Source organism: Hemibagrus wyckioides, linkage group LG09 (assembly GCF_019097595.1).
Source record: "Hemibagrus wyckioides isolate EC202008001 linkage group LG09, SWU_Hwy_1.0, whole genome shotgun sequence".
Lineage (NCBI taxonomy): Eukaryota > Metazoa > Chordata > Actinopteri > Siluriformes > Bagridae > Hemibagrus > Hemibagrus wyckioides.
In genome coordinates, this window is record NC_080718.1 from 2,683,597 (window position 1) to 2,705,485 (window position 21,889).

Here is a 21,889-nt window from a genome sequence, read left to right on the forward strand (position 1 = left end):
GCAAATTCTGTACGAGTCCCGCTCTGTACACAAAGCTGCAGCACTCAGCAGCAGGAGAAGAGCTTCACTGCAGAGAGAGAGAGAGAAAACTCCTGACACTGTAATACCAGGAAAGGCTAAACGGTTTGTGGGAAATCACTCTCCTGTAGGCTTTACAGCACACTCCCACCTCTGTACAGAGGGAGGAGGGAGAGCGAGAGAGGCAGAGAGAAAGTAAAATAAATAAAAAGGAGAGAGACTAGGAGACAGCCGGCACAAGACAGATAGACTGATAGAATAAGAGGGAGACAGAAAGAGTGGAGACGGTGAGAAAGGGGGAGCGAGGGAGAGAGAGAGCAGTGACGGTATCTGAATCATCTTCTGCTTCATCTGCCTCACAACCACCACCTCACTTGGTCTGTGTGTCTCTCTCTCTCTCCCACACACATACACTCTCTCTCTCTCTCTCTCTCTCACTCAGTCTTGCTCAGTAACTTTCCCACATTCTCTCTCTCTCTCTCGCTCTCTCTGTCTCTCCTTTCTGTTTCTGTCTCAGACAGGGAGAAAGAGAGACTGAGGAAGAGACGTTCCTTGCCCCCTGACCCGGTCACTTCGGAGTATGTGGGTTTTGGCGCTGGTTGCATTGCTCTGTGTTTAATCGGCTCCTGGATCGATACCGCTTAGCTGGCTAGCTCTACCCTGTTAATCCTCGCTAATCGCCTGGAGGAGTGTAAGTGTCTCGACTCACCTGCTAATCGTACCTGGTAGCTAAGCGGCTAACGGTGCGAGTGAGGAGTCGAGCAGCAGCTAGGTGTTTAGTCTTTACTTGTATAGTCGTAGTTTGTATAGTCCCCTTACATTGTCATTAAATGTGTTTAGAAATAAATACAGGCTCCAGCATCAGGCTCTGCAGCGATCTCTTGCACTGATGTCATGAAGGGTGAAGCACTAGGAGGAGGCGGGGCTAGCAGGGGAACAGCCGCGGAGGTTGTATGGAAGGTTGAGGATGTAACTCAGGATGTGGATTTAACAGAGGTTGTCTTGGAGGTTGTCTCTGAGCTGTTGGATTTGTAAAGGAGGTTGTATCTGAGGTTGTAGATGTAACAGGATGTCTGAGCTTGGCGGTTCCTTTGCTGTTTGATGTAACTGAGGGTTGTATCTGAGGTGGATGTTGTAACTGGAGCTGTATCGGACGTTGTTGTTGGACGTTGTTGATATTTCGGAAGTTGTCGTTACTATGGAGGTTGTTGATATTTCAGAGGTTGTTACTTTGGAGGTTGTTATTTTGGGGGTTGTTACTTTGGAGGTGGTTGTTATTTCGGAGGTGATTATTTTGGAGGTTGTTGATATTTCAGAGGTTGTTACTTTGGAGTTTGTAGATGTATTGGAGGATGTAGACGCATCAGATGTTGATGTATCGGAGGTTGTGAATATACCAGAAGTTGTCTCTGAGCTTGGCGGTTGTCTCCAGGCAGTTGGCTGTAAAGAAGGTTATGGAGGTTGTATCAGAAAAAGCCAGAAATGCATTCGAATCTGTATTTAGAAAACCTAAACTGTGTCTCTAACAGCACTGCAAACTACACCGACAACATCGCTCTGTAGTGTGAACATCAACAGTGTAACGGTGTAAAACGCAACATGGGCGGTATCTGCAACTCTAGTCTAGTGTTTTGTGTGTGTGTGTGTTTCCAACGCTGAGCCATCTGCCTGGGATCCTCCGCCCTTGTGTTTTGTTTTTAGGGGAAATGATACAGTCGGAGAGTTCTGCATTTCTGTGCGTATGTCAGCAAAACTGGGTGCGAGTGTTTCTCTCTCTCTCTCTCTCTCTCCCCCACTTCAGCGTCTCTCACAGGCGAATGCTGTCAGGATCACTCGAACACTCAGGTGGTGTGGAGTAGTTTGCGGAGTAGTGAGCGAACGCGTGGGAGAGAATTTGATCTACAGTCACTCACAGAAACACAGAATCGGACAGTCCATCAGTGCTGCTTTCACTCTCTCTCTAACACACACAAACACACACACACTCACTTATGAGCACGTGTTCTGAGAATGCTGCTACACAACAGCAGCCTTCTGAATATCAGACACGGAGTATGATGGAAAACAAAAAAACTTATCGATTAACCCAGAATTTGCATACTGCTTCCCCCCGATTATATACTTCATGTGTTTAGAACTGGGTGGGGCGTTTCCTTATTTGCATATTCATGAAGGAATGATGGATCTTCATCATGTTCGGCTCATGTTTGTCTGACATCTGTTTTTAGCTCCTCCCCTTTTCTTTGTAGAGATCGGAGAAAACCTTACAGCTAATAAGATGCTTTGCATGGAATTTTGTCGCTGTCACGAGAACACAGATGCATGCAGCAGGTTTGAAACACTTGGACGTGTGTGTGTGTGTGTGTGTTTATTTAAAGCACGCTGAACTCGCGCCAGAAATCGCTGTCGTTCGCAGGACAGTTTTAGCACTGCACCACTAACATTTTCCAGCAACAGCGGCCACGGAGTCGATCGGAGCTTTTAAACGCCGTAATCTCCAATAAAATTCATTCAAAGTAATGCAAATCTCAAACCGCCATAGCTAGCGGGGTTTTTATCGCCTGTTATTCAGCTGTTCATCAACCGAATGGCTTTAATCTAAAGTGTAGTCAAATTATTAAATAGTGTTAACTTGGGCGTGGTGTATTCTTTTGCCACAAAAAAAGTGAATAAATAAATAACAATTTGCACACATTTTAATAGTCATGGGATCGTCTGTGGAATTAATTTTTATATTTAAAAGCTTTTCTCTAAACTTGACAAAGAAAATATTTAATAAAAATGACAAATCGTGACTGAAATAATTAACTGGTTAATTTGTTCAGTAAGTCGCAAGTAAGCGTTCCTCCTGGTTGCCATAGTGATGCCGTTTTTCTGAAAAGGGCGGGTGAACTAGCAAACGAAACGTTCTGGAGGCAGATCCGCCGTTTGGATGCATGCGCCTCATATCCAAGATCACGCCGGAGCAGTTTTCGCTCTCCTCATTCCCATTGGTCCACCAAGTCGCTCCTCATTTGCATAAAGTTCGCCTTTTCCCGTCTCTGGACTCCTCCTACTCTCGGCGCGTGTCCAGGTGGAAGATGTAGCGAGCTATATGAATAGCAGATTTTTTTTCCCACGACCGATCGGAGTGTTGCGTAACTACAGCGCTATGTCATGTCATTACGTTCCTCCGGTGTTTGGAAGAGGGGATTAAGCATGGGATGGAGTGTATCTGAGGTGCTTTTACCTGTTTTTCATATTGGTGTATTTGAGGAGGTTTAGTTACCGGTCTCTTACCACCAGACTGGACGTCGGTCATCCATCTCGGAAGCCAGACTGACCGCGTCATGGCAGTCGATCAGTTTAAAATGATTATTAAAGGAATATTGTGATCACGATGTGGTGGTTTAAAATAAATTCTAAATCTGTTCATTATTCATAAAAACCTGAATGTTCTGATTAAGATATTGTTTATTAAAAATGAACATGGATCTAATAGAAGATTTAAGCCTCAGATTCTGTCATCTAATCAACAGATCTAATCATCATCACTTCACAATAACGTCATCATCGTCTTGTCCACCGTCAAAGATGAACAATTAAAGATAAAGGCAAAGATAAAAAATTGAAGGGCGGCAAACAAATAGTTATGACCTACAGCTTAAGTAAAGCTAGTAATTATTATTATTATTATTTATTTTTATTTTTTTTTAGTTTGTTTGGAAAAATAAATATTCAGTTTTTATTTTGTTTTTTGTTTAGCTTTTATTTTGTTTTTGGTTTAGTTTTTTTATTTCCATTTGTTTATTTTGCTTTAGTGTGTTTTCAAGTTCGAGTTTTAGTTATTTTGTTTTATTTTGTTTGTTCTAGTTTCTTTTCGTCCGAGTTTGTTTTTGTTTTTTTTAGTTCTAGTTGGGCTTAATGCCAAAAAAAAAAAGAATGTTCTGGAAAAGATTTAAAATTTAGACCAAAATGATTTTTATTTGTTTGTACAGTATTTTCTTTTTAACGCTTCTGCACTATTACAGCTGCTTCACACTTTTTCATCGCTCACAACACAGATAAACTCGAACGTTTTGCCGAGTCGTCTGGAGCGAGCTACACCGGGTTTAGAGCCACGCTTCTCAGCGCAGGGTTTCTGAACTGCAGCCAAGTTGTGGCTCGTGATTTTCTCATTCTGTTACAGCGTCTGAAACCACAACCCATCATTATCAGCCTTATTACGTCTGTGAATAATGCCGACTGGAATCTAATGACAGATTTAATAAACACGGCTTTATTGGGCGGCTCACAGTGGAATATGTCCCAAATTATTCTACACTTTAGAATTTTTTTTTTTCAACTAATGTTGTTTTTGTTTAGTTTGAATGAATTGGTTTTTTTTTCTTTTTGTTTAGTTTATTTTTGTATCACTTTTGGATATCAGTTTTTTTTTTTTGCTTTGTCTTTTTCAGTTTATTAATTTTTTTTTAGTTTTTTTAGTTTTTGTCTTGTTTCAGTTTATTGAGTTTTCTTTTTTCAGTTTATTTATTTCTTTCATTTTTTTAGTTTGCTTTGTCTTGTTTCAGTTTATTCAATTTTTTAAAAAATTATTTGTTTACTTTTTCAGTTTTTCATTTTTTACTTTTTTCTTTTTTGTTAAATTCAATGGTTCTCCCTTTTTAGTTGTTTTGTAAAAAAATTCTTATTTTTGTTTGAGTCTATTTAGTTTTTTACGTTTAATTAATTAATTTATTTACTTACTAGTTTTGGCTTTTCTTCATTTTTTTTTTTTCTTGCCTTTTTTTTAAAAAGTGGAATTCTGCTTAGAAATAGAGACTCTCTAGTTTATGGAATCTTGGGTCATGCTCATAAAAAGCATTATTTTATTTATTTATTTTTGGGGGTTAATCTGTCATCACATACAGCAGAGAGTCGTAATTAATTTAAAAAAAAGATATTTAAGGTTTCTTTTTCCTCCCTGGTGTGACGGATTCCCGTCCCTCAGCAGCGATAAAAAGATGGGGGGGAACCCCATCCCGGAGTCGAGTATCCGTAATGAGATCCTGGACTATTTTTCTTTGTCATCTCCTACTGCTTTGCCACCCAGATGTTGTCCAGATGTAGCGCAGCAGAATCAAAGCCCTGTTTAGAATAGCAGTGTGTATTTTCAGCTTGTGATGTTTGGTTTGGTTTTGGGATTTGTATTCAGGTGTCTTTCCCTTTGTCCTTTCCACTTGACGTTGTGTTACACCACACTGTTTGCTTTCAGGTGTGTGTGTGTGTGTGTGTGTGTGTGTATCTGTGGTTAGTGGGAAGGTTTTGTGGTTTCCCTTTGTGTAATGTCTGCTACACGATTTCAGATTATTGTCCTTCTGCGCTCGCTTTCCCCTTTAGCGATGGAATTTATTTTGAACAGAAGATTATTCAGCTAGACGAAGTAAACTGACTGAAATTTCTCTACTGGAAATATTTATAACAGGAAGCCCTGACTAGCGCTAGTGTCATGTGGTGATGGTGTCGTTTCCATCATGTGCTTTTCTTCCAACATGACACCAAAACACCAGAGCTGCAAACAAAACCAGTTTACTGCAGGCGCTTTAAATAATCTGGTTTGTTTGGGGGAAATAAATCCGCATTGAACGGATATATTACGTGTTTTTTATTATCGGTTTCATTTTTAGTTTGTTTTAGAATGTTTTTGTTTTCGTTTGTTTTCTGTTCGTTTTTGTTTTAGATTTCGTTTAGTTTTTCGTTTGGTTTAAGATTTAGTTTTTGTTTAGAATATTTTTTTTGTTTTAGTTTAAAATTTTGTTTTTGTTTGTTTTCCGTTTGTTTTAGATAGAGATTGTTTTGTTTGTTTATTTTTTATTAAAGAGAGAGAGGGAGACAGTGGGGGGAAAACAGATGGGGAGAGAGAGAGAAAGAGACAGGGGAGCGAGAGAGATGGGGATAGGGAGACAGTGGGAGAAAGATACCGGGAGGGATAGAGAGAGAGAGAGAGATGGGGGGAGAATGAGGGAGACAGGAAGGGAGAGAGAGAGAGAATTGAGAGTATTGTGAGTGTATGCTTGTATTTTTTTTGTATCTTTATACAGCATTTATCTGTGGACTCTGAAGTTTAACTGTATTGTTAGGGTGAGTGAAGTCATGAAGAATGAGCGCACATCATCCTGAGGGGTGTGTGTGTGTGTGTGTGTGTGTGTGTGAGAGAGAGAGAGTTAGAGAGAGAGAGATGGACCTCCGGTGCTAAATCGTTTGGCCCCAGCAATGTGAGATCATTTGGCTGGCAAACATTATGAATGAGGCTTTGTGCAGCTGTGTGTGTGTGTGTGTGTGTGTGTGTGTGTGTGTGGTGCCTTGGGAATATTTGGTCAGTGTCTGTATGAGAAGAAACAGAAGGAGCTGTATTTTCAGGTTGCCAGTGTGTAGGAGGGGTTGCACAGTCAGATCTGTGTTTATATCTCACAGATGGATCTGGGTGTGTGTGAGTGTTTGCATGTGTATGTAATATATATATATATGTGTGTGTGTGTGTGTGTGTGTATTAACCCCTGTGTTGTGTTTTTGCAGAGATCAACAGAGTGCGGAAGGACATGTACAACGACACAGTGAGCGGTTTGGTAGACAAACACCCTCTGGAGCTTCCCGAGGCTCACGGCCCCATCGTCCATCTGCAGGAGAAACTGTTCGTCCCCGTCAAAGAATACCCTGATGTGAGTGTGAGCCCACACACACACACACACACACACACACACACACACACACACACACACACACACACACACAAACTTCACACGCATTTCTCTGGCGTTTTATTTTACTGTCCTTAACTACAGACGGGCATTTAAACTGTGGGTTTGTGTAAAAGTAAATAACTCCGTAAGCCAGCCACATGACAGCTGCTCCTCTCAGAGCAACAGTTAACTGTGTGTGTGTGTGTGTGTGTGTGTGTGTGTGCGCGCGCGTGTGCCAGTAGTCGAGGTGCTGAAAAGTGCCCTGCCAAAATTACTCTGTCTGGAAATATAATACAGTCTGAGAGAGAGAGAGACAGGTGGAGAGAGAGAGAGAGAGAGAGACAGGAAGGGGGGGCAGGGAGTGGAGAGCAGGGTGGAGTTTTCCGGAATTTTTCTTTCTTTTTTTTTCTTTTCCCTGCTATAATCCTCAAAAGCCACGTTGGGTTCAAACTCTGCAGGGAACATGCTGGCTTTTTAGTGCGTGTGTGTGTGAAGTGTTTTTGAAACGAACACACACGTACACAGATTTAGAAATAAAGCGTTACATCAAGCGTCTTTGAGAGCAGTGTTAAGGCAAAACTTTTGTGCAAGCAACACTGACATAATTTTTGAAACGACAGAACAGGAGGGGTCAGTGTTTTAGTGGAACTATAGAGAGAGGGGGAAAGAGGGAGGGAGACAACGAGAGGGGAAAGAGGGAGGGAGACAACGAGAGGGGAAAGAGGGAGGGAGACAACGAGAGGGGAAAGAGGGAGGGAGACAACGAGAGGGGAAAGACAGAGGAGAGAGACTGCGTGAAGAGAGGGGAACGGGAAACGGGGAGAGAGAGAGCGAGAGGTGAAAGAGGAGGGAGAGGGGAAAGAGAGAAATAGAAAAGAGAGGAGAGAGGGAGGTAGAGAGAGAAGAGAAGAGAGCGAAGGGGGGGAGAGGGAAGAGAAAGGGTAGAAAGAGGAAAGGGGGGGAGAGGATAAAGAGGGGAAAAAAGAAAGGAAAGAGAGAGGAGAGAGAGAAGGGAGGGTTGAGGGGTCAGCAAAGCGTGAAATGCATTTTCTTCCTGACGGCTCTGATCTCACACACACACACACACACACACACACACACACACACACACACCCACCCGACCCTTTGGACATGCACGTCTGTTTTTTGTCCTTCAGCCATGATGAAGGTTACCACATGGAACCCTACACACACACGCACACGCGCGCACACACACACACTCTTTAGATACTTGGCTAAAGCTGGCCTTGTTCCTAAAGGTCAGCGGTATCATGTATAGCGTGAGAGTGTGTGTGTGGGTGTGAGGGCACACGGAAAACTATTTCAGCCCGTGGAATGCCTGAAGTGGCAGCACTGCGTGGATACCACTGAGGAGTGTGTGCGAGCGAGTGTGTGCGAGCGAGTGTGAGAGTGTGTGAATACACTGTAATGAAATTCTTAGCTGACCTTCAGGATTTTTTCCTCTCTTTCATTTGAGAGAAGGTAATAAACTAACAATGCAGCATGTTGAAGAGCACAGAAAAGCTCTTCCTCTTCTTCTTCCTCTTCCTCTTCTCCTTCCTCTTCTTCTTCTTTCCATCTCCATATTCTACTTTTTTATCTTCCCTTATTTATTTTTCCTTTTTTATCTCCATCTTTTTTCCTTCTACTTTATCCTTTCATCTTCATCCTCATATTCTGTCTTAAATTCTTCTTCCTTCCTTCTCCGTCCATCCGTCCTCCGCCTTCTTCTTCTTCTTCTCCTTCCTCATCTTCTTTGTCTTCACCACCACCATTTACTTTCATCTTTTTCTCCAGCCTCCTTTCTTCTCTATCTTTTCATCTTCTGTACTTTGTTGATCTTTTTCTCCTTCATCTTTTGCGTGTTCTTTTTTCCCTCGCTCTGTCTCTTTCATCATGTCTTCTTTCTTCGTCTTTGACGTCATCTTCATCCCGTTCTTCTTCCTCTCCTCTGATTTCTGCTTGTCAGTCTCTGGTGTGTGTGTGTGTGTGTGTGTGTGTGTGTGTGTGTGTGTGTGTGTGTGTGACCCACGTGGTGAACATTTAATAAAATTCCCGTCGTTTTATTTTTTTCCCCCGAGAAGAAGGCCGTCTCTTCGGCTGGCTGCGGTTTTCCTCTGTGTGCTGGAAATCCCATCAGGAGCCTCAGCAGGACCGGAAAAAGAGGGAGTGTCTCTCTCTCTCTCTCCTCTCTGTCACTCCCTCTGTCTGTCTGTCTCTCTCTCTCTCTCTCTCTCTCTCTCTCTCTCTCTCTCTCTCTCTCTCTCTCTCTCTCTCTGTGTGTGTCTGTCTTCCTGCCTCTCTCTCTCTGTCACTCCCTCTGTCTGTCTCTCTCTCTCTCTCTCTCTCTCTCTCTCGCTGTCTGTCTTCCTGCCTCTCTCTCTCTCTCTCTCTCTCTCTGTCACTCCCTCTGTCTGTCTCTCTCTCTCTCTCTCTCTCTCACTGTCTGTCTTCCTGCCTCTCTCTCTCTCTCTTTCTCTCTGTCGGTCTGTCTGCCCAGACTAAATGTTTTCTTTCCGCCCGACGCCGTGAAGGAATGAGACAAGAGACGTGAATCCTCTTCCTGTCAGTCCAGCTCTCCTTTTTGTCTCGCAGTTCCTCCGTGCCATCTGTGTGCCACTCTGATCCTCGCTCCTCCCCCTCCCCCCGCCCCCTCCCCATCCGTTAATGGCTAATTAGATTTCTTTGCTCCCTCGCTGCACTGCGTCACGTCACTTTTTCTAAAATAACTCTCCCAGTCCCTCACCGGCGTCTCTGCTCACGTTTACGAGTGAGGGACTTGTGTGTGTGTGTGTGTGTGTGAGAGAGAGAGAGAGTGTGTGTGTAGTGAGATGCTTAATCTGATAAGTCTCCTCTTCAATTAAATGCTGTCACAGCAGAAAGGAAACGGGGGGAAGGTGTCGAGATTAAGCACAATGTCGTTTCCTGTGACCTCTCACACAATGGAGTGCATGCCATCTCTGTCTCTCATTCTTCCTCTTTCTCTCACACACTCTCTCTCTCTCCATCTTTGTGTTGTGTCCCTGTGTCTCTCTCTCTCTCTCTCTCTGTCTCCCTGTCTTTCTGTGTCCCTGTGTCTCTCTCTGTGCCCATGTTGTCCAGGCAGTGTCTTCACTCGTGTCAGTTAGAGGTGTGTGTGTGTGTGTTATGGGAATTGTGATGTGATATTTCACTCATATCTCTCACACCAGCCCCTGTGTGGAATTCCTCACTCATACGCCCCTCTTCACACGTCCCCGACGCTGACGTACGTCCAAATGAACGCAGAGCGCTTTTTCGGCCAAAACCTCCTTTGATCCCGGTTTGGTTTTTTACGTCTCGCTGTGTGTCGTTACGGCCCGCGAGTCCGCCGTGTCCTGCATGGTGCGGCTCTCAGAGTGAGCTGGACTTCAGCTGACCTGCAGTGTGTGTGGCTGTGGTGCTGTTACTGTATCCGTCTCTCTCTATGTATCCCCCCCACCTCTGTATCCCCCCCCCCCTCTCTCTCTCTCTCTCTTTCTGTGTCCCTGTCCCCCTCTCTCTATCTCTGTCTCTCTTTTTTATTTCCGTGTCTTGCTGTTACTGGACACCATGGGGAGGGGGCTGTGTCTTTACTTCAACCCATATTTAATTTCCTGACTATAAATGATACTGTTGAAAGGTGGACGATGAGAAAAGTGTTGTGTTGATTTATTTATTCATTCATTCATTCATTCATTCATTCATTCATTCCCCCCCAGTACAAGACATGTGGTTGGTCATAGTGCTCGTGAATAGAAGAGAACTATAGGAATAGAAATAGGGGTTATGAACATATGCAAGATCATGATGAAGCACGTTTGCACGTCCCAAATCTCTCTTCCGCACACACACACACACACACACACACACACACACACTTTAATTTGCAGGTTATTACTGGGGCTTTTGAAGCGAAATGACTCCAATTGAGCATCTCAAATGAGTTCTTGCTTCTTCTGAATGCCCACTGATTCATCAAATCTAGCTAAGCCCCACACACACACACACACACACACACACACACACACACACAGTGAGAGTCCCCAGCTTTTCACATGGCCGTCATTTTGAAGAGCGTGGATTGTTTGCGCAGATGTTTCGCATTTCCGTCTCTCCGGTGCGACTTCTGCTTTCGGAAGTGTCATTAGGAGACTTGTCACGGTTCTGCATGGAGCGATCCTTCCCGCAGATTTCCCCCCGATTACGCTTTTAATCTTTTATTGCTTCTGGAAAGGGAGCACTTCATCCTGAACATTAAGCCTGTGTGGGTTTCTTTTTTTTTTTTCCCGAGCTCAAAACGTTCAGCTCGGTTCAGACATGGTTTAGGGATGGACCTGTACTGCTGCAGACCTGGCAACCTTCACGTGTTTGAACGTGTCTTGCGCTGATGCGCGTTTTCACTAGAGATGGGAGGATACTGCGTTTCCGTTTTGTTTTTCATTTTTGCTGGGGTTTTGCTTGCACTCTGAAGGATTTTTCTCCACAATAAAACCGAGCTGAGTTACATAGGAATCTGTAATAATTTGTGTGTATGTGGGTGTGTTAAACATGGATGGATGGAAGTTTGGGTGGGTGGATTGGTGGATGGATGGGTGGGTGGGTGGGTGAGTGGCTAGGTGGGTTTTTTTGGGTGGATGGATGGATGGGTGGGTGGCATGGATGGATGGATGGATGGGGGGATTTTTGATGGGGGGTGGGTGGCTTTGAGGCTTGGATGGATGAATGGTTGTTTGGACGGATGGATGGATAGGCAGATGGGTATTTGGAAGGATGGATGGATGGGTGTTTGCGTGGATGGATGGATGGATAGGCAGATAGGTATTTGGAAGTATGGATGGACGGAAGGGTGTTTGAGTGGATGGATGGGTGTTTGAGTGGACGGATGTGTGTGTTTGAGTGGATGGACAGATGGGTGTTTGAGTGGATGGACAGATGGGTGTTTGTGTGGACGAATGGGTATTTGGATGTATAGATGGACGGATGGATGTTTGAGTGGACGGACGGATGGATGTTTGTGTGGACGGATGGGTATTTGGATGTATAGATGGATGGGTGTGTTTGAGTGGATGGACGGATGGGTGTTTGAGTGGATGGACGGATGGGTGTTTGAGTGGATGGATGTTTGGACAGGTGTGTTTGAGTGGACGGACGGATGGATGTTTGTGTGGACGGATGGGTATTTGGATGTATAGATGGACAGATGGATGTTTGAGTGGACAGATGTGTGTGTTTGAGTGGATGGATGGTTGTGTTTGATCTCATGCTAACACGAATCTGCTAGTTTCCTCATGTGTGTTTGATGGAGCGATCATCTCTCACTGTTGAGTCTTGTTTTTATGAGAAACAACACACACTAGATTCGGATTGGGACGAGACCCAAAAGCCGGCCAATAATGCCGCACTACAACGGGCGGCAACGTTTGGCTAAATTTAGAGCATAGCGAAACGTGCTTACGACAGAGAGTCATTTTTATCACCGTGGTAACCAGTAGGGCTGCAACAATACAGTTAACCCACGGTGTTCGGTTCGGATCGATGGCTTGGCAAATTAAAGGGTTTTTTTCATTATTCTTTGTTTAGGTGACAGGAACAGTGAGTATGTTAAGAAGAAAAAAAAACTGGTTTTAGTTGCAATTCTCTTTATTTTACTTAAATGCAAAAGTCAACTAACACAATGAAAGTGTACTGAAAATGGTGAGATATAAAAATTAGCGCTTGTATGACTTTATTACAGGAGACGGGTTTGGACGGCACTCTTTATTCCCAATCCGCTCTGTAATGACCAGTCACTGTGAGAACTCTCTGTAATGACCAGTCACTGTGAGATAACTCTGTTACCCCCGAGGTCCAGCTATCTGTTATTAGAGCAAGACTTTGTGCTTTAACCAAAGCGTTTTCAATTTTTTTGCGCATTTTTTCGTAGAGGTCGGGAAAAAAGGCCGTGTCGGTAGTGTGTAACGCGAGCTGCAGATGTGCGGTCATGTTGGAAGTATTTCCATGTCAGTGGGTAACTCGTGTGGAACAGTGCTTAAACAGTCATTTTTTGTTTAGCGTTTTTGTTTTATCGGCATCATGGTCCACAACAAATGTCCCCACACCACAGATCTGAATCACGGCGCTGCTTCCTCATGTTTCTGTCTCACTTCACCGCTCTCCAGGGTTAGAGTGAAATCTGACACCAGCATCGCAAGCATGGTCACCGCCCCTAACTTTAGCGCTCACTGATTGGATATTTACTCGCGGGGAGGCGTGTCTGTCTCAGCGTGTTGACATACAGTACAGGCAAATACACACAGGCGGTTCAGAGAGTAATAGAGCGCATGGTTAAAAATAAATAAATAAATAAAAAACGCCTGGTTATTATTGTTTTAAGGAAAAACAGGTCGTACCGAACGCTTCAATATTATATTGAGTATTGTGGAATCCCTAGTAACCAAGTGCTCTGCTGTTGCTATTGGTCAGTTTAGGGGTGAGTTCAGGAGGACTCGCAGTAACCCCAGATGATCCCCGAGTAAACCCAGAGAGTGTGGACGGTGAGAGACGCTCGTTCAGCCGAGTCATCGTGATGAGCGCAAGACAAATGGACAGATTGTCCTGGAAAGAGAGGAGACTCAGAGACAGGGCTGACGACGGAGAGAGGGATAAATAGATATGTCGAGCTGAGGGAAGAGAGGGGATTGATGAAGGGATAGCGGAAAATCTTTTCTCTCTCTCACACACACACCCCTACCTGACTGTCCCCATTCAGAGAAAGTAATTATTCCGTCTCCCACAGGATGCATGTCATAATCCATCAGATTGGACACACACACACACACAATGCTGAGCTTTTCACACAGGGAATTTTACCTATATAAAGGAAATCTTATATAGATGTAGGCTGAAGTAGAACCGCCGCCGCATGCGTCAGAAATGTTGTGGAGCTTGATGTGGTGTGTGTTGGATTTGATATCCGTCCTGAAGGAAGTTCGGGAATGTTCTAGAAGGTCTGGTGGAAAACAGATGTATGGATGGTTCTGGGTTTGGATGATGCAAGCTGAACCAGGAGCTGAGGCTGAACTGTCTAGTAGAAGAGCACTATTCACAACCTGGAGTGTGTGTGTGTGTCTGTCTGTGTGTTTGTGTGTGTCTGTGTGTGTGTCTGTGCTTGTGTTTGCGTGTCTGTGCATGCTGGTATCTATGCTTGTATACGTGTGTGTGGGTCTGTGTGTCTGTGCGTGTGTTCATATGTTTGCAAATGTATGTGTATGTCTATGCATGTGTACAAGTACTTGTGTGGGTCTGTGTGTATGTCTATGCATGTATACACGTGTGTGTGTATATTGTGTGTGCGTGCGTTTGGGGGTGTGTGTCTGTGCGTGTACACACGCGTGTTGGTGTGCTTGTCTGTGCGTGCGTGTTTGTGTGTGTGTACATGTGTGGTGTTCCTCTTCCTCCACAGATTCCAGCTGGCTGAGTTGTTTCTCTCTGCTGTGTAATTGGTGCTTGGTTCTGTTCACAACTTTAACTGCTAATGATTTATGATAATGAACTTTCCATCTGGAACCGGATCCATCCGACGCACTCAGGAAATCCTTCACCTAGCATACATAACGCCACTCGCGACCCGTCTCCCTGCTGAAGCCGCGCTATCTGATTCCGATAGTATTTGATGTGTGGCTTAATCCCAGCTATCAGCAAAAATAAATAAATAATAATAATAATGAATAATAAATTCCCACCAGGTTTTGTTCCTTTCATTCAGACCGAGACATGCTTTCACATTCATCACGACGAAATCCCGTAAAACAGAATAATCATACACAGGTGCTTGGCTCGTAAATGACACGCACAGAATTGGCTAATGTCGTAATCTGGTTCCTGGAACACGCACTTCTTTTATTTCTGAATTGCTACCATTTCCAGACACTTCTCATGTCATCTTTTTTTCTTATTTATTTATTGCCCTTAGGCTTTCCATCTGTTTAGAGTTTATGGTTTGAAATTGGATGCATCAAAAGCTGTCAGCAGCAGCTTCTGCTATAAACTATCAGCTTCTGTTTAAACACCAGCTCTGGTTCATTTATTGGGTTATTGTTTCATCCTAGGTTTGTCCTCTTCTGTCTTTTCTGGGCTTCGTAAAGCAAGCCGTAAAATGCTTCAAACACTCGTTATTATAAGGAATGGATCGTGGTGGTGGTGTGGTCATGATGCAGAGCAAGAATGCGTTGTGCAACGCTGTGGAACCTTCATCAGGCTTAATAAAGGGGGGAGGTTGTCTCGTTGGCGAATTGTCCGCAGCGTAAATCCATGCCTCTTGAAGACTTGGTGGAAAACGTGAGGTCACTGATTCTGGAGAAATTTGTCTATTTTTTTTTTTTTTTTTTGCTTGAGAACTGTATTAAACCTCGTGGTTGGCCCTACATTCAGAGCCGCTGTTACAGAAAGCGATCAGAGTTGAGAATTTAGCAGCACCGTGATATAAAAAGCTTCAGAAGACAAGACTATTGTTCATGCTGCCAATCTGCCGTTGAAGGCTGCTTCTGGAAAACACGGGAAAAGAACGAGTGATTAATTTAACCAAAATAATCTTTTTATTCTCCCGCTTCCCGTTTTTTCGCCTTCTCTCCGAGTCAGGCCACCGTATTACTTAGCTCAGGTTAATGAGTAATTAGCTTGACCACTCAATAGCGTGCCACCTCTTCACCTCTCCTCGAGTCCTTTACACGTTTCCCGCTCGCATTCTTCCCGTCTCGCAGGTTTCAGCGTCTATACATTTCGTCGACTAGCAAGCTAATGTTAGTAATGTTAATGCGAAGCCTCCAGCATGCAGTAAGGGCAAGAGAGATCTGGCAGGAGCTCAACACAGGCAGCTGAGGTGAGTGATGAAGTGCTCAGGGACGTGGGTTTGAAAGGTCCATGATGGAGAGGAGCGATTCGAATAGAGGGAGAAAAATTGACTAGCTTCTTCTGCAGTGGAAAAAGTCCTCTCAGTTTTTCACGAAAAACTACTTAAAATTAGATTTCCTCACTTCTGCAGCAGTGGAGAGCTGTTTCTCTCAAACACCGTCTCGCTCCGGCTACACTAAGCTGATAACTCGTCATAAACAAAAACCCATTTAGTTGTGACTCTAAGCCCCTCTCGGTCTCAAGTGTTTGTGTGTGCGAGCTCCATCTTTTGTTTTTAGGAGCCTAGAGAGTGTCCCTCCGACTCTCGAGTCCACTTAATAAACCGCCTTGATGTTTTGTAAAACCAATAGAGGACGGATCAAGAGGACTGACGCTGGTGGTTGCTAACGAACTGCTCCGGTTTCCTGTTTAATGCACGCTCTTCGAATCGGGGGGGATTTCACTTACCTACCCGTGTTTCAGTTCCTAAATACGGCGAGAGTTGTATTATTGAGATGTAGTGTTCCCATTTTTAGCAAAGCTTAATAGTTGAAATAGATTTGATATGCGCAGTAAATCTTTCTCCTAACAATTTTCATAAGATTCTTAAAATGAATTACTTGAATTTAGGAAGCTTAGCCTATGAAAAATGGGTACCTTCCTAGCTGCCCAGTTTGTTTGAAATCTAATTGACTAGGCTGAAAAGCTGTAGCTAATGTGAAGTATTCAAGTATGACTAGCTAATGGAACAAGCTAGTGATCCAGAGGCTCTTACCAGAGGGGCAGTAAAATCAAAAGTCCACAGAATGGAGTCTGGCCTGATTCATATCCTCCTACCTGGGTGGTGGTGTACCAAAAGTCTAGGGAGGTAGAGTTGAACTTGATCCAGGTCCTCTTTCTTGGTTGGTGTTGAATCAGCAGACTGAGGGGTAAAGTCTGAGCTGATCCACATGCTCTTACTTGGGCGGCGGTGTACCAAAGCTAGGGGGTAGAGGTGTAGGGGGTAGAGTCAGATGTGACCCAGGTCCTCTTTCTTGGGTGGAAGTGAGCCAAAAGTCTAGGGGGTCCAGTCGAACCTGATCCAGGTCCTCTTTCTTGGGTGGTGTTGAATCAACAGACGGGGGTGAGCTTTATTCACATGCTCTTACTTGGATGGAGGTGAGCCGGAATTCCCGAGGGTAGGATCGGACTTGATCCAGGTCCTCCTACTTGGGTGCAGGTGAGCCAAAAGTCCTGGGAGTAGAGTCAGACTTGATCCAGGTCCTCTTTTTTGGGTGGAGGTGAGCCAAAAATCCAGGGGGTAGATTCGGACTTGATCCAGGTCCTCTTTCTTGGGTGGTGTTGAATTAACAGACCGGGGTAAAGTCTGAGCTGATCCAGGTCCTCGTACTTGGGTGAAGGTGAGCCAAGCCAAAAGTCCTGGGGAATAGAGTCTGACTTGATCCAGAGCATCCTACCTGGACTGGAACAAATCTGAGCAGGGTTGAATAAATAGACCCGAAAGTGAAGTCAAGGGTTTATAGACTTGTTAAGAGTAGCAGGACAAATGGGTTAGGTTTAAGGATTAGGGGTTGGATCAGGTCTGGAGTTTTGGTTGTATGTTATGATTTTTAATAACGTAAATAAAAAACCATTCCACAAAGACCGCACTGTAGCGTGGCAGGTGCTTTCTGCTTAGCTAAACTACGGCTTTAAAATAGCCTGCCCATTTGAGGACGTGATTCTGCAGGCCTTGAGCTCAGTGGGGAGTCTCAAGTTAAGCAGGACAAGTACACAGGCAGAGGAACATGTTTAGTAGCGGTAGGGTCTTAATCTTTTGACCTGTGCACATCGGGGAATGAGGCTGAATGTTTGACCTTCATCCCACCTGCTCTCTTCTCTGACTTCCTAATGAGTTTAGAGTCCGTCGTATTCCTGAGAAGCACGGAAAGTAGGGATTTGTGGAATAAGAGAGCATGGACCGAGAGAAGATGCATTGAGGAGCGTAGCCGGTCATCGATCTCTGTCGGACGTTTAGACACGAGCTCGGAGCATGCAGCTCTCTCTGCTCTGCTCTTTAGCCTCGTGGTGTTGCGCATCCCTGCGGTGTCGCTCGGAGGCTGCCCCTCCACACAGTGAGCCCTCAGTGGGAAAACACACACACGTGTGTACACGCACTCTGCTTGCTTTTTGAAATCAGCCTTGTTTACCCAGACTCTCAGCTTTGGTTTAAATGGACATATTGACTTTCTCTTTTAGAGAAATAAATAAGTGAAGGTTTTATCCACATGCTAAACCAGCTCTGGAGTCATTCCCATAGTGCAGGAGCTGGATAGAGCTTCTGATGCTTGTGCATGGGGACATGGTATAACCCTAGTGATAGTTTTAGCATATTTGTCTGGGTTATTGGTTGTTGTTTGTTTGTTTGATGTAGCAGTCTGTTGACATGCATTTAAAAAATGCTGCTTTGTTGGTAGCTGTCACTTGCTGAACTCTGGGTCAAGGAAACCATCCAGACTTTCTACGTTTTTTTTTTCTAGTCCGCGGTAGGGAATACCAAATTTCAAGTCGAATCTTGCAATTCCTGCTTAATGGACCACGCCTTCTGACCCCGCCCCTAACATCCATGGCTGCTTGTTCACCCTGGACATACATGCTAGTTTCACAAATCCTATGACGAATGCAATAATGATCAAGCGGCTGCTAGCACAAAGTTGCGTTCATGAAGCAGGTGAAGGTTTTCACACTGAGCATTAGCATGTAGCTCGCATTCTCCTCCTCCTTGTCTTTCTTCTTTTCTTCTTTCTGACGGATTTTCGTGTGTAAGTATTGGCGTCCCCTTCTGGCTGTAATTACTGCCTGCTTCCAGGATTCAAAGTGAGCAATTTCCCTCAGTGCATTAGAGCCCTGCTCTCTGTCACGTCTAATCAGTGTCACACACACACACACACACACACACACACACACAGAGATCATTTGCATCGAAGGTGATGGTGCAGGGTGGTGGGTCTGTCATTGGAATGAAAAAGTGGAAATATTTTAACTCTTATTTTCATTTTGATGAAACTGATACAGGTCAACTTGTGTGTGTGTGTGTATCTGTCTGTGCCTCTGTGTGTGTGTCTCTGTCAGTCTTTGTTCCTGTCTCTGTCCCTATGTCAGTCTCTGTCTGTGTGTGTTTTAGTCTGTGTGTCTGTTTCTGACTGTGTAACAGAAACAAAGACAAATACAGTGCATGTCACTGTGTGTGTGTGGTTTAATAAAGGCATGGCACGAAAATCAGAGAGCGGAGAGAAAGACACCAGACGAGTGTGTGCGGGGAACACTTCTTCCTTATTCACCCTACCTGCTTCAGAATCTCCACACCCTCATGCACCCTCACACCTAACACTGCTGACGTCATCATCCTCTTCGGCCGGTGGCTGTGCGTGTCTCTGTGAACATGATCTGAACAGACAGCTCCTCTAGGCTCTGGACACACAGTGCATTACACGATTCCGTCACCACACACACGCACACACACACACTCCAGTGCTTCATCCAGGCCCATTCCACGTCTGAGCAGTTAAAGCATAAACCTGGTGCTTATTGTACCTTCCACTGACAGCAGCGCTGGTGTTGAGCTGAGAGAAGAGCAGCTCGACAATGAAGTCCGACCACCTGCCTGTCGCACTCGCTGTCTGACCACAGAGAGGGGAAAAAAACCCTCATCTAACCACCCATCATCTTCATGACTAGTGCTCCATCCTGCACCAGCTGTCCATCTGCTTGCTCTTTCACCTACCCCCCCCCATTCTTCCCTCCTCTGTATTTCCTTTGAAGAACGCTCGTACACTCCTCTTTGCCAAAGCCGTAGCGTTCGGGGGAATGTTAATACGAGCGTTAAAATCATAATGATCCGACGCTCGCATGCTCACAGGAGTACAAAAACAAAGCGAGAGACAGATGTATCATTTGATGTTTATCTGTAGGCGTGTGCTGCTCAGGGGTTAGCTTGAATCTTAGGGGATTAGTGTAATATTCATGCGGAGTCACTCATCAGGGAAATCACGCGCGTTGTGTGTGTATATATAGCCTTTTGAAATATTGTGTTTTGTCATGGAATGTGTTGTGCTAACAATTTGCTAAGTATATGTATAACCTAGATCCTAGGACTGCCATTGCTGGGCCCCTGAGCAAGGCCCTAAACCCTCAATTGCTCAGTTTTATAAGGGGCTCTGGATTAGGGGGTGTGCCAAATTCCGTAAATGTAAATGATGTTACCTCCAATGAGTTTGTCATCCCTGAGTCAAGAGCTGAAATACATCTTAGTGTTATATTTCAACCCCCGGCCATTTTCTTCTTTAATTATACTTCTACTTAAGCCTAATAAAAGCCGGTGTTTTGATCGAGCGTGTTGTCGCCCTGTCAGGCCGTCTCACCGAGCGCTGGAATCGTATGTCGTGTTGTGTACGCCGGCTGCGTGTTTGCACTGGTTTTTTTACTCTGTAGTCAGCAGAAGCACCGCGCAGGAGCAGAGCGGAACGCTAACTTCGGCGGATTCGATATGAAAGCAAAGAGATTGCATTTCCTCTAATATTTAGAGTGCAGCCTTGTGCACAATGCAATATCCTGTTTTCTAAAAATATCAACTATTTTTCTTTTTCTCCCCCCACCTATTCAATACTAATATTTTATTTCTCTCTCTCTCTCTGCAGTATAATTTCGTAGGCCGGATTCTGGGGCCACGAGGTCTCACGGCGAAGCAGCTGGAGGCGGAAACAGGCTGCAAGATCATGGTCCGAGGAAAGAGCTCCATGAGGGACAAAAAGAAGGTGAGGCACTTGCATGTCCTCTTCGTCCGCAAAACTGGAGTGGGTTTTGACAGAAGTCGACCGGTCCATTCATTAGAATGCACATTTATTTTTTCCACGTTTCATGGTGCTTCCTAATCCCAGCTGCCGAATGCAGCTCCCTATCAGCTTGTATCTAAAAATTAAATTAGAGCACTTTCACACCTGTTAGTCGAAATCAGAGCGAAATCGATGCTTTAGTTTGTTTGCGATTAGGTTTGGTTTCATTGCATGTAATTAAATGTCCTTCAGGAGACGCTGGCATTCATTAGAACACAGAAAACACACTGACGGGGACAGGGCTTTAAATCTTCTGCCTGATTTCCCCAAATATTATTTTTCTTTTCTGTGGGAAAAATTTGAAGCTAATATTTTTTGATCAGTCAGATTGCTGATCTCATTTACCCTGATATACCAGCTCCACCTGACTCTCTCAGACCACTTACTTTGTTTCTATGCTCCAGTATGAGTGTCATATTGGGGGTTAAGGCCCCAGCCTGGTGGACCTGGGATTCAAACTCTCAACCTTCTGATCAGTAGTCCAACACCTTCCCCTGAAACACCACCTCCATCTGACTTTCTCGGACCACTTAGTTTGTTTCACACCCCAGTAAAAATGTCAAATTGGGGGTTAAGGGCCCTACTGTGGCAGGTTGGTGGATCTGGGATTCAAACTCACAACCTTCTGATCAGTAGTCCCAACACCTTAACTACTAAGCTACCACATCCCCTGAGACACCACCTCCACCTGACTCACCACCTCCACCTGACACTCTCAGACCACTTACTTTGTTTCTGTGCTCCAGAATGAGTATCACATTGGGGGTTAAGGCCCCAGAGGTGGCAGCTTGGTGGACCTGGGATTCAAACTCACAACCTTCTGATCAGTAGTCCAACACCTTCCCCTGAGACACCACCTCCACCAGACACTCTCTGACCACTTACTTTGTTCCACAACCCAGTGTCAAATTGGGGGTAAATGCCCCAGCAGTAGCAGTTTGGTGGACCTGGGATTCAAACACAGAATCTTCTGACCAGTAGTCCAACACCTTAACCACTAAGCTAAAACATTCCTGAGACCCCACCTCTATCTGACTCTCTCTGGCCACTTACTTTGCTCCATGCCACAGTACGAGTGTTTTTAGCTGCCCAAACCTAGAGCTGGACCAGGGCCGAGAGGAAAACACAGGGGTTCGAGTCAGATTAAACACTTCATGTGTGAACGCTCCGTTATCTGTCCAGACCCGAGCTTCAGTAATAAGACAGTGTTTATTTACAGAAGTGTGTATCGTATGGACAGAGGATCTGAATAGAGATGTTAGGAATATGTATAGTTCCATTTACATTTTCCATATAATAGTCATTTATAGAAATAAATAAAGGAGACAAGTTAATGGGGCATGAGCCCGTTATTCGGGCATTTACATTTTTAACCGATGCTTAAAAATAGTCCGGCAGTAGAAAGACTGGCAAAGTGAGACAGTGAAAAGGAGA

At 44.5% G+C, this 21,889-nt stretch overlaps 1 protein-coding gene across 5 annotated transcripts in view; it reads left to right on the plus strand.

The window, feature by feature from the left end:
* Positions 1 to 21,889, plus strand: part of qkia (QKI, KH domain containing, RNA binding a) — a 116,106-nt gene that overhangs the window by 16,748 nt on the left and 77,469 nt on the right. For all 5 annotated transcript variants that reach the window (XM_058398842.1, XM_058398838.1, XM_058398840.1 and 2 more), the window contains exons 2-3: positions 6,553 to 6,695; positions 20,261 to 20,377. In XM_058398842.1, the coding sequence (XP_058254825.1) occupies positions 6,553 to 6,695; positions 20,261 to 20,377 (260 nt within the window). The remainder of the gene's footprint in view (positions 1 to 6,552; positions 6,696 to 20,260; positions 20,378 to 21,889) is intronic.